Source organism: Oncorhynchus kisutch, linkage group LG15 (assembly GCF_002021735.2).
Source record: "Oncorhynchus kisutch isolate 150728-3 linkage group LG15, Okis_V2, whole genome shotgun sequence".
Taxonomy (NCBI): domain Eukaryota; kingdom Metazoa; phylum Chordata; class Actinopteri; order Salmoniformes; family Salmonidae; genus Oncorhynchus; species Oncorhynchus kisutch.
The window spans coordinates 92,371,464-92,383,643 of NC_034188.2; the positions used below are offsets into that span (position 1 = coordinate 92,371,464).

The 12,180-nt window shown below is 43.3% G+C and overlaps 1 protein-coding gene across 1 annotated transcript in view; it reads left to right on the forward strand.

The window, feature by feature from the left end:
* tenm4 (teneurin transmembrane protein 4) overlaps window positions 1-12,180 on the forward strand; it is a 598,174-nt gene that overhangs the window by 499,245 nt on the left and 86,749 nt on the right. Inside the window, 1 exon segment of the mRNA XM_031791303.1 lies at window positions 2,829-3,001. Coding sequence (XP_031647163.1) covers window positions 2,829-3,001 — 173 coding nt within the window.

Consider the following 12,180-nt stretch of genomic DNA (forward strand, 5'->3'; position numbering starts at 1 on the left):
TTCCAGTAACTCTCAGATCTTTCATTCTGACCCAGTAACACTAGGACTTTAGCTTCTAGTAATTCTCAGAGCTTTCATTCTGACCCAGTAACACTAGGACTTTAGCTTCTAGTAATTCTCAGAGCTTTCATTCTGACCCAGTAACACTAGGACTTTAGCTTCCAGTAATTCTCAGAGCTTTCATTCTGACCCAGTAACACTAGGACTTTAGCTTCTAGTAATTTTCAGAGATTTCATTCTGACCCAGTAACACGAGGACTTTAGCTTCCAGTAATTCTCAGAGCTTTCATTCTGACCCAGTAACACTAGGACTTTAGCTTCCAGTAATTCTCAGAGCTTTCATTCTGACCCAGTAACACTAGGACTTTAGCTTCCCAGTAATTCTCAGAGCTTTCATTCTGACCCAGTAACACTAGGACTTTAGCTTCCCAGTAATTCTCAGAGCTTTCATTCTGACCCAGTAACACGAGGACTTTAGCTTCCAGTAATTCTCAGAGCTTTCATTCTGACCCAGTAACACTAGGACTTTAGCTTCCAGTAATTCTCAGAGCTTTCATTCTGACCCAGTAACACTAGGACTTTAGCTTCCAGTAATTATCATATAAAGCAACAACTACGAATTTAGCCAGTGGGTAGAGACAGAGGTTTACACTAGGAGAGTGAAGATAATCATTATCACCCCAGAATCTCAATCTCCACTAGTCTTTATTTATCTGAAGGATATGATTTCTCTCCCACTCTCCTTTTCCACGTGGGATATTTGATATCAGCCGAGGAAGTGCTGAGGGAACTATAGAAACTGTCCCCTGTAAATCTAATTTATTAACCTGTTAGTTATTACAGCAGGCAACAAAAGCTGTTCCCAAACGGTACCCTATTCTCTAAATAGTGCACTACTTTTGATCAGAGCTCTACTGGCCCTGGTGAAAAGTAGGGAATAGGGTGCTATTTAGGACACAAAATGTCCTCAACACCAGGTAGTACTCTGCTCTCCCGTCTGCATTCACAGCCACAGATTAACGTCCTCATCTTCTGTCTCCCATCTGTATTCACAGCCACAGATTAACGTCCTCATCTTCTGTCTCCCATCTGTATTCACAGCCACAGATTAACGTCCTCATCTCCTGTCTCCCATCTGCATTCACAGCCACAGATAAACGTCCTCATCTCCTGTCTCCCATCTGTATTCACAGCCACAGATTAACGTCCTCATCTCCTGTCTCCCATCTGTATTCACAGCCACAAATTAACGTCCTCATCTCCTGTCTCCCATCTGTATTCACAGCCACAGATTAACGTCCTCATCTCCTGTCTCCCATCTGTATTCACAGCCACAGATTAACGTCCTCATCTCCTGTCTCCCATCTGTATTCACAGCCACAGATTAACGTCCTCATCTCCTGTCTCCCATCTGTATTCACAGCCACAGATGAACGTCCTCATCTCCTGTCCCCCATCTGTATTCACAGCCACAGATTAACGTCCTCATCTCCTGTCTCCCATCTGTATTCACAGCCACAGATTAACGTCCTCATCTCCTGTCTCCCATCTGTATTCACAGCCACAGATTAACGTCCTCATCTCCTGTCTCCCATCTGTATTCACAGCCACAGATTAACGTCCTCATCTCCTGTTCCCCATCTGTATTCACAGCCACAGATAAACGTCCTCATCTCCTGTCTCCCATCTGTATTCACAGCCACAGATTAACGTCCTCATTCTAAGTATTGTACCATCCCCTCACTCTAACATTGTGGAGGACTGACTGACAGACAAGCTGAGGGATGTTTCAATTATTCCATGCTGATGTGCTCCAATCTGCTACTCGGAGCCCAAGGAGGTCGTCAGACCACTCCTGTTCTCTCTGTACATGACGAACCCACTGATTTGCAATGCGGGGAAACTAACGTGGTGACTCTGACAGCGTGTGTGTGTGTGTGCACCGCTTGTGTGTGTGTGTGTGTGTGCACACGTGTGTGTGTGTGTGTGTGTGCACGCGTGTGTGTGTGTGAATCACTCAGCACTCATATTTCATAGGCTGTGTAATGTGATGAGATTACATTTATATCACTAATCTTTTAAGATAATAAACTCCTGTCTAAAAGTGGAGAAAAAGGTGTGTGATTTCTCACCTTGCTGCAGTGAGTGTTATTCTCTCTCACTCATATTCTCTGTTTTCAGAAACACCACTGTTATGTAGAGGACTGTCGATCCTACCACTGTTATGTAGAGGACTGTCGATCCTACCACTGTTATATATAGGACTGTCAATCCTACCACTGTTATGTAGAGGACTGTCGATCCTACCACTGTTATGTAGAGAGGACTGTCGATCCTACCACTGTTATGTAGAGGACTGTCGATCCTACCACTGTTATGTAGAGGACTGTCGATCCTACCACTGTTATGTAGAGGACTGTCGATCCTACCACTGTTATGTAGAGGACTGTCAATCCTACCACTGTTATGTAGAGGACTGTCGATCCTACCACTGTTATGTAGAGGACTGTCAATCCTACCACTGTTATGTAGAGGACTGTCGATCCTACCACTGTTATGTAGAGGACAATTCTATTCTACCGTCCTCCTGTCTGACCTGCCTTACTAAGAACTATTATATTCTACTGTCTGACCTGCCTTACTAAGAACTATTCTATTCTCCTGTCTGACCTGCCTTACTAAGAACTATTCTATTCTACTGTCTGACTTGCCTTACGAAGGACCATTCTATTCTACTGTCTGACTTGCCTTACTGAGAACTATTCTATTCTACTGTCTGACTTGCCTTACGAAGGACCATTCTATTCTACTGTCTCTTCTGTCCTCAGGTATGACAGCTATGGCCGTCTGACCAATGTGACCTACCCTACTGGCCGGGTTAGCAGCTACCGTACCGACACAGACAGCTCCGTCAGGGTGCAGGCAGAGGGCTCCGGCAAGGAAGACGTCACCATCACCACCAACCTGTCTGCTTCTGGAACCTTCTACATGCTCATGCAGGGTGAGTTAGCTGTTCTGTTTAGTGAGCTATCATTGGAATAGAAATTAAACGTACTGAAGGGAAAATGTGCTCAGCCAATAAGAGTTAACAGTCACGGTTTACTGTGAGAGGGGGAAAACAATCCTACCACTGTTATGTAGAGAGGACTGTCTATCCTACCACTGTTATGTAGAGAGGACTGTCTATCCTACCACTGTTATGTAGAGAGGACTGTCTATCCTACCACTGTTATGTAGAGAGGACTGTCTATCCTACCACTGTTATGTAGAGAGGACTGTCTATCCTACCACTGTTATGTAGAGAGGACTGTCTATCCTACCACTGTTATGTTTACAGTCACGGTTTACTGTGAGAGGGGGAAACAATCCTACCACTGTTATGTAGAGAGGACTGTCTATCCTACCACTGTTATGTAGAGAGGACTGTCTATCCTACCACTGTTATGTAGAGAGGACTGTCTATCCTACCACTGTTATGTAGAGAGGACTGTCTATCCTACCACTGTTATGTAGAGAGGACTGTCTATCCTACCACTGTTATGTAGAGGACTGTCGATCCTACTACTGTTAAGTTTACAGTCACAGTTTACTGTGAGAGGGGGATAACAATCCTACCACTGTTATGTAGAGATGACTGTCTATCCTACCACTGTTATGTAGAGAGGACTGTCGATCCTACCACTGTTATGTTTACAGTCACAGTTTGCTGTGAGAGGGGAAAACAATCCTACCACTGTTATATAGAGATGACTGTCTATCCTACCACTGTTATGTAGAGAGGACTGTCTATCCTACCACTGTTATGTAGAGAGGACTGTCTATCCTACCACTGTTATGTAGAGAGGACTGTCTATCCTACCACTGTTATGTAGAGAGGACTGTCGATCCTACCACTGTTATGTAGAGAGGACTGTCGATCCTACCACTGTTATGTTTACAGTCACAGTTTACTGTGAGAGGGGGAAAACAATCCTACCACTGTTATGTAGAGAGGACCGTCTATCCTACCACTGTTATGTTTACAGTCACAGTTTACTGTGAGAGGGGGAAAACAATCCTACCACTGTTATGTAGAGAGGACTGTCGATCCTACCACTTATGTAGAGATGACTGTCTATCCTACCACTGTTATATAGAGGTCTGTCTATCCTACCACTGTTATGTAGAGAAGACTGTCTATCATACCACTGTTATGTAGAGAGGACTGTCGATCCTACCACTGTTATGTAGAGAGGACTGTCGATCCTACCACTGTTATGTAGAGAGGACTGTCTATCCTACCACTGTTATGTAGAGAGGACTGTCTATCCTACCACTGTTATGTAGAGAGGACTGTCTATCCTACCACTGTTATGTAGAGAGGACTGTCTATCCTACCACTGTTATGTAGAGGACTGTCGATCCTACTACTGTTAAGTTTACAGTCACAGTTTACTGTGAGAGGGGGATAACAATCCTACCACTGTTATGTAGAGATGACTGTCTATCCTACCACTGTTATGTAGAGAGGACTGTCGATCCTACCACTGTTATGTTTACAGTCACAGTTTGCTGTGAGAGGGGAAAACAATCCTACCACTGTTATATAGCGATGACTGTCTATCCTACCACTGTTATGTAGAGAGGACTGTCTATCCTACCACTGTTATGTAGAGAGGACTGTCTATCCTACCACTGTTATGTAGAGAGGACTGTCTATCCTACCACTGTTATGTAGAGAGGACTGTCGATCCTACCACTGTTATGTTTACAGTCACAGTTTACTGTGAGAGGGGGAAAACAATCCTACCACTGTTATGTAGAGAGGACTGTCTATCCTACCACTGTTATGTTTACAGTCACAGTTTACTGTGAGAGGGGGAAAACAATCCTACCACTGTTATGTAGAGAGGACTGTCGATCCTACCACTTATGTAGAGATGACTGTCTATCCTACCACTGTTATATAGAGGTCTGTCTATCCTACCACTGTTATGTAGAGAGGACTGTCTATCATACCACTGTTATGTAGAGAGGACTGTCGATCCTACCACTGTTATGTAGAGAGGACTGTCGATCCTACCACTGTTATGTAGAGAGGACTGTCGATCCTACCACTGTTATGTAGAGAGGACTGTCGATCCTACCACTGTTATGTAGAGAGGACTGTCGATCCTACCACTGTTATGTAGAGAGGACTGTCGATCCTACCACTGTTATGTAGAGAGGACTGTCAATCCTACCACTGTTATGTAGAGAGGACTGTCTATCCTACCACTGTTATGTAGAGAGGACTGTCTATCCTACCACTGTTATGTAGAGAGGACCGTCTATCCTACCACTGTTATGTTTACAGTCACAGTTTACTGTGAGAGGGGGAAAACAATCCTACCACTGTTATGTAGAGAGGACTGTCGATCCTACCACTTATGTAGAGATGACTGTCTATCCTACCACTGTTATATAGAGGTCTGTCTATCCTACCACTGTTATGTAGAGAGGACTGTCTATCATACCACTGTTATGTAGAGAGGACTGTCGATCCTACCACTGTTATGTAGAGAGGACTGTCGATCCTACCACTGTTATGTAGAGAGGACTGTCTATCCTACCACTGTTATGTAGAGAGGACTGTCTATCCTACCACTGTTATGTAGAGAGGACTGTCTATCCTACCACTGTTATGTAGAGAGGACTGTCTATCCTACCACTGTTATGTAGAGAGGACTGTCAATCCTACCACTGTTATGTAGAGGACTGTCGATCCTACTACTGTTAAGTTTACAGTCACAGTTTACTGTGAGAGGGGGATAACAATCCTACCACTGTTATGTAGAGATGACTGTCTATCCTACCACTGTTATGTAGAGAGGACTGTCGATCCTACCACTGTTATGTTTACAGTCACAGTTTGCTGTGAGAGGGGAAAACAATCCTACCACTGTTATATAGAGATGACTGTCTATCCTACCACTGTTATGTAGAGAGGACTGTCTATCCTACCACTGTTATGTAGAGAGGACTGTCTATCCTACCACTGTTATGTAGAGAGGACTGTCTATCCTACCACTGTTATGTAGAGAGGACTGTCGATCCTACCACTGTTATGTTTACAGTCACAGTTTACTGTGAGAGGGGGAAAACAATCCTACCACTGTTATGTAGAGAGGACTGTCTATCCTACCACTGTTATGTTTACAGTCACAGTTTACTGTGAGAGGGGGAAAACAATCCTACCACTGTTATGTAGAGAGGACTGTCGATCCTACCACTTATGTAGAGATGACTGTCTATCCTACCACTGTTATATAGAGGTCTGTCTATCCTACCACTGTTATGTAGAGAGGACTGTCTATCATACCACTGTTATGTAGAGAGGACTGTCGATCCTACCACTGTTATGTAGAGAGGACTGTCGATCCTACCACTGTTATGTAGAGAGGACTGTCGATCCTACCACTGTTATGTAGAGAGGACTGTCGATCCTACCACTGTTATGTAGAGAGGACTGTCGATCCTACCACTGTTATGTAGAGAGGACTGTCGATCCTACCACTGTTATGTAGAGAGGACTGTCAATCCTACCACTGTTATGTAGAGAGGACTGTCGATCCTACCACTGTTATGTGGAGAGGACTGTCGATCCTACCACTGTTATGTAGAGAGGACTGTCGATCCTACCACTGTTATGTAGAGGACTGTTATGTAGAGGACTGTTATGTGGAGGACTGTTATGTAGAGAGGACTGTTATGTGGAGGACTGTTATGTAGAGGACTGTTATGTGGAGGACTGTCGATCCTACCACTGTTATGTAGAGAGGACTGTCGATCCTACCACTGTTATGTAGAGGACTGTTATGTAGAGGACTGTTATGTGAAGGACTGTTATGTAGAGAGGACTGTTATGTGGAGGACTGTTATGTAGAGGACTGTTATGTGAAGGACTGTTATGTAGAGGACTGTTATGTAGAGGACTGTTATGTGAAGGACTGTTATGTAGAGGACTGTTATGTAGAGGACTGTTATGTAGAGGACTGTTATGTGAAGGACTGTTATGTGGAGGACTGTTATGTGGAGGACTATCGATCCTACCACTGTTATGTAGAGAGGACTGTTATGTGGAGGACTGTTATGTAGAGAGGACTGTTATGTAGAGGACTGTTATGTGGAGGACTGTTATGTGGAGGACTGTTATGTGGAGGACTGTTATGTGGAGGACTGTTATGTAAAGGACTGTTATGTAGAGGACTGTTATGTGGAGGACTGTTATGTAGAGGACTGTTATGTGGAGGACTGTTATGTGGAGGACTGTTATGTGGAGGACTGTTATGTGGAGGACTGTTATGTAGAGGACTGTTATGTGGAGGACTGTTATGTAGAGGACTGTTATGTGGAGGACTGTTATGTAGAGGACTGTTATGTAGAGGACTGTTATGTGGAGGACTGTTATGTAGAGGACTGTTATGTAGAGGACTGTTATGTGGAGGACTGTTATGTAGAGGACTGTTATGTAGAGGACTGTTATGTGGAGGACTGTTATGTGGAGGACTGTTATGTGGAGGACTGTTATGTGGAGGACTGTTATGTGGAGGACTGTTATGTAGAGAGGACTGTTATGTAGAGGACTGTTATGTGGAGGACTGTTATGTAGAGAGGACTGTTATGTAGAGGACTGTTATGTAGAGGACTGTTATGTGGAGGACTGTTATGTAGAGGACTGTTATGTAGAGGACTGTTATGTAGAGAGGACTGTTATGTGGAGGACTGTTATGTGGAGGACTGTTATGTAGAGGACTGTTATGTGGAGGACTGTTATGTGGAGGACTGTTATGTAGAGGACTGTTATGTGGAGGACTGTTATGTGGAGGACTGTTATGTAGAGAGGACTGTTATGTAGAGGACTGTTATGTAGAGGACTGTTATGTGGAGGACTGTTATGTAGAGGACTGTTATGTAGAGGACTGTTATGTGGAGGACTGTTATGTAGAGGACTGTTATGTAGAGAGGACTGTTATGTAGAGAGGACTGTTATGTAGAGGACTGTTATGTAGAGGACTGTTATGTAGAGAGGACTGTTATGTAGAGAGGACTGTTATGTAGAGGACTGTTATGTAGAGAGGACTGTTATGTGGAGGACTGTTATGTAGAGGACTGTTATGTGGAGGACTGTTATGTAGAGGACTGTTATGTGGAGGACTGTTATGTAGAGGACTGTTATGTGGAGGACTGTTATGTAGAGGACTGTTATGTGGAGGACTGTTATGTAGAGGACTGTTATGTGGAGGACTGTTATGTAGAGAGGACTGTTATGTAGAGGACTGTTATGTAGAGGACTGTTATGTAGAGAGGACTGTTATGTAGAGGACTGTTATGTAGAGGACTGTTATGTGGAGGACTGTTATGTAGAGGACTGTTATGTAGAGGACTGTTATGTAGAGGACTGTTATGTAGAGAGGACTGTCGATCCTACCACTGTTATGTAGAGAGGACTGTCAATCCTACCACTGTTATGTAGAGAGGACTGTCGATCCTACCACTGTTATGTGGAGAGGACTGTCGATCCTACCACTGTTATGTAGAGAGGACTGTCGATCCTACCACTGTTATGTAGAGGACTGTTATGTAGAGGACTGTTATGTGGAGGACTGTTATGTAGAGAGGACTGTTATGTGGAGGACTGTTATGTAGAGGACTGTTATGTGGAGGACTGTCGATCCTACCACTGTTATGTAGAGAGGACTGTCGATCCTACCACTGTTATGTAGAGGACTGTTATGTAGAGGACTGTTATGTGAAGGACTGTTATGTAGAGAGGACTGTTATGTGGAGGACTGTTATGTAGAGGACTGTTATGTGAAGGACTGTTATGTAGAGGACTGTTATGTAGAGGACTGTTATGTGAAGGACTGTTATGTAGAGGACTGTTATGTAGAGGACTGTTATGTAGAGGACTGTTATGTGAAGGACTGTTATGTGGAGGACTGTTATGTGGAGGACTATCGATCCTACCACTGTTATGTAGAGAGGACTGTTATGTGGAGGACTGTTATGTAGAGAGGACTGTTATGTAGAGGACTGTTATGTGGAGGACTGTTATGTGGAGGACTGTTATGTGGAGGACTGTTATGTGGAGGACTGTTATGTAAAGGACTGTTATGTAGAGGACTGTTATGTGGAGGACTGTTATGTAGAGGACTGTTATGTGGAGGACTGTTATGTGGAGGACTGTTATGTAGAGGACTGTTATGTGGAGGACTGTTATGTGGAGGACTGTTATGTAGAGGACTGTTATGTGGAGGACTGTTATGTAGAGGACTGTTATGTGGAGGACTGTTATGTAGAGGACTGTTATGTAGAGGACTGTTATGTGGAGGACTGTTATGTAGAGGACTGTTATGTAGAGGACTGTTATGTGGAGGACTGTTATGTAGAGGACTGTTATGTAGAGGACTGTTATGTGGAGGACTGTTATGTGGAGGACTGTTATGTGGAGGACTGTTATGTGGAGGACTGTTATGTAGAGGACTGTTATGTGAAGGACTGTTATGTAGAGGACTGTTATGTAGAGGACTGTTATGTGAAGGACTGTTATGTAGAGGACTGTTATGTAGAGGACTGTTATGTAGAGGACTGTTATGTGAAGGACTGTTATGTGGAGGACTGTTATGTGGAGGACTATCGATCCTACCACTGTTATGTAGAGAGGACTGTTATGTGGAGGACTGTTATGTAGAGAGGACTGTTATGTAGAGGACTGTTATGTGGAGGACTGTTATGTGGAGGACTGTTATGTGGAGGACTGTTATGTGGAGGACTGTTATGTAAAGGACTGTTATGTAGAGGACTGTTATGTGGAGGACTGTTATGTAGAGGACTGTTATGTGGAGGACTGTTATGTGGAGGACTGTTATGTAGAGGACTGTTATGTGGAGGACTGTTATGTGGAGGACTGTTATGTAGAGGACTGTTATGTGGAGGACTGTTATGTAGAGGACTGTTATGTGGAGGACTGTTATGTAGAGGACTGTTATGTAGAGGACTGTTATGTGGAGGACTGTTATGTAGAGGACTGTTATGTAGAGGACTGTTATGTGGAGGACTGTTATGTAGAGGACTGTTATGTAGAGGACTGTTATGTGGAGGACTGTTATGTGGAGGACTGTTATGTGGAGGACTGTTATGTGGAGGACTGTTATGTGGAGGACTGTTATGTAGAGAGGACTGTTATGTAGAGGACTGTTATGTGGAGGACTGTTATGTAGAGAGGACTGTTATGTAGAGGACTGTTATGTAGAGGACTGTTATGTGGAGGACTGTTATGTAGAGGACTGTTATGTAGAGGACTGTTATGTAGAGGACTGTTATGTAGAGAGGACTGTTATGTGGAGGACTGTTATGTGGAGGACTGTATGTAGAGGACTGTTATGTGGAGGACTGTTATGTGGAGGACTGTTATGTAGAGGACTGTTATGTGGAGGACTGTTATGTGGAGGACTGTTATGTAGAGAGGACTGTTATGTAGAGGACTGTTATGTAGAGGACTGTTATGTGGAGGACTGTTATGTAGAGGACTGTTATGTAGAGGACTGTTATGTGGAGGACTGTTACGTAGAGGACTGTTATGTAGAGAGGACTGTTATGTAGAGAGGACTGTTATGTAGAGGACTGTTATGTAGAGGACTGTTATGTAGAGAGGACTGTTATGTAGAGAGGACTGTTATGTAGAGGACTGTTATGTAGAGAGGACTGTTATGTGGAGGACTGTTATGTAGAGGACTGTTATGTGGAGGACTGTTATGTAGAGGACTGTTATGTGGAGGACTGTTATGTAGAGGACTGTTATGTGGAGGACTGTTATGTAGAGGACTGTTATGTGGAGGACTGTTATGTAGAGGACTGTTATGTGGAGGACTGTTATGTAGAGAGGACTGTTATGTAGAGGACTGTTATGTAGAGGACTGTTATGTAGAGAGGACTGTTATGTAGAGGACTGTTATGTAGAGGACTGTTATGTGGAGGACTGTTATGTAGAGGACTGTAGATGATGATGATGATGATGGTGATGTCTTCTTCAGTACAGGTTGATAATAGTGATGATGATGATGATGATGGTGATGATGATGTCTTCTTCAGTACAGGTTGATGATGGTGATGGTGATGTCTTCTTCAGTACAGGTTGATAATAGTGATGATGATGATGATGGTGATGTCTTCGTCAGTACAGGTTGATAATAGTGGTGATGATCATGATGATGATGATGGTGATGATGATGTCTTCTTCAGTACAGGTTGATAATAGTGATGATGGTGATGTCTTCTTCAGTACAGGTTGATAATAGTGATGATGATGATGGTGATGGTGATGTCTTCTTCAGTACAGGTTGATAATAGTGATGATGGTGATGTCTTCTTCAGTACAGGTTGATAATAGTGATGATGATGATGGTGATGGTGATGTCTTCTTCAGTACAGGTTGATAATAGTGATGATGATGATGATGGTGATGTCTTCTTCAGTACAGGTTAATAATAGTGATGATGATGGTGATGTCTTCTTCAGTACAGGTTGATAATAGTGATGATGATGATGATGGTGTCTTCTTCAGAGTACAGGTTAATAATAGTGATGATGATGATGATGATGATGTCTTCTTCAGTACAGGTTAATAATAGTGATGATGATGATGATGATGATGGTGATGTCTTCTTCAGTACGTGTTGATTTAGGATCCTGTTGTTGATTCATGTTTAGATCAGGGATGGACATCTGCCAGCCCACCTTGTATAGGCCCACAGATAAATGTCCCAGGTTTCAGGAACTGGTGTCTCAGCCTGGTGTGTTGTGGCATCGTCAGTTTTTCTCTTGTTATGTCTGACAGTCACTCAATTAGCCATGTCAGATAACATGATTTAGGTTGGTAGATAGTTTATCCAGCTATCTAAACTTGTAGTAATCTCCCCTCCCCATGGCGAAATGTGTAGCATTGCAGCAAACTGGCTTTAAAACTGCAACATTTTGATGAGTTCAGTTATTTTTTTCGGCCCCCACCCTCATCAAAGATGCCCATCCCTGGCTTGAATAAATCAATAGATTTGTTGTTCCTGCTCTCAGTTTGGCTCCGATTCTGAGCAGACCTCCCACACACATATAGATTTTATGTCTCCAAACTTTAGCCATAAACACAGTATTTGTCAACCAAGA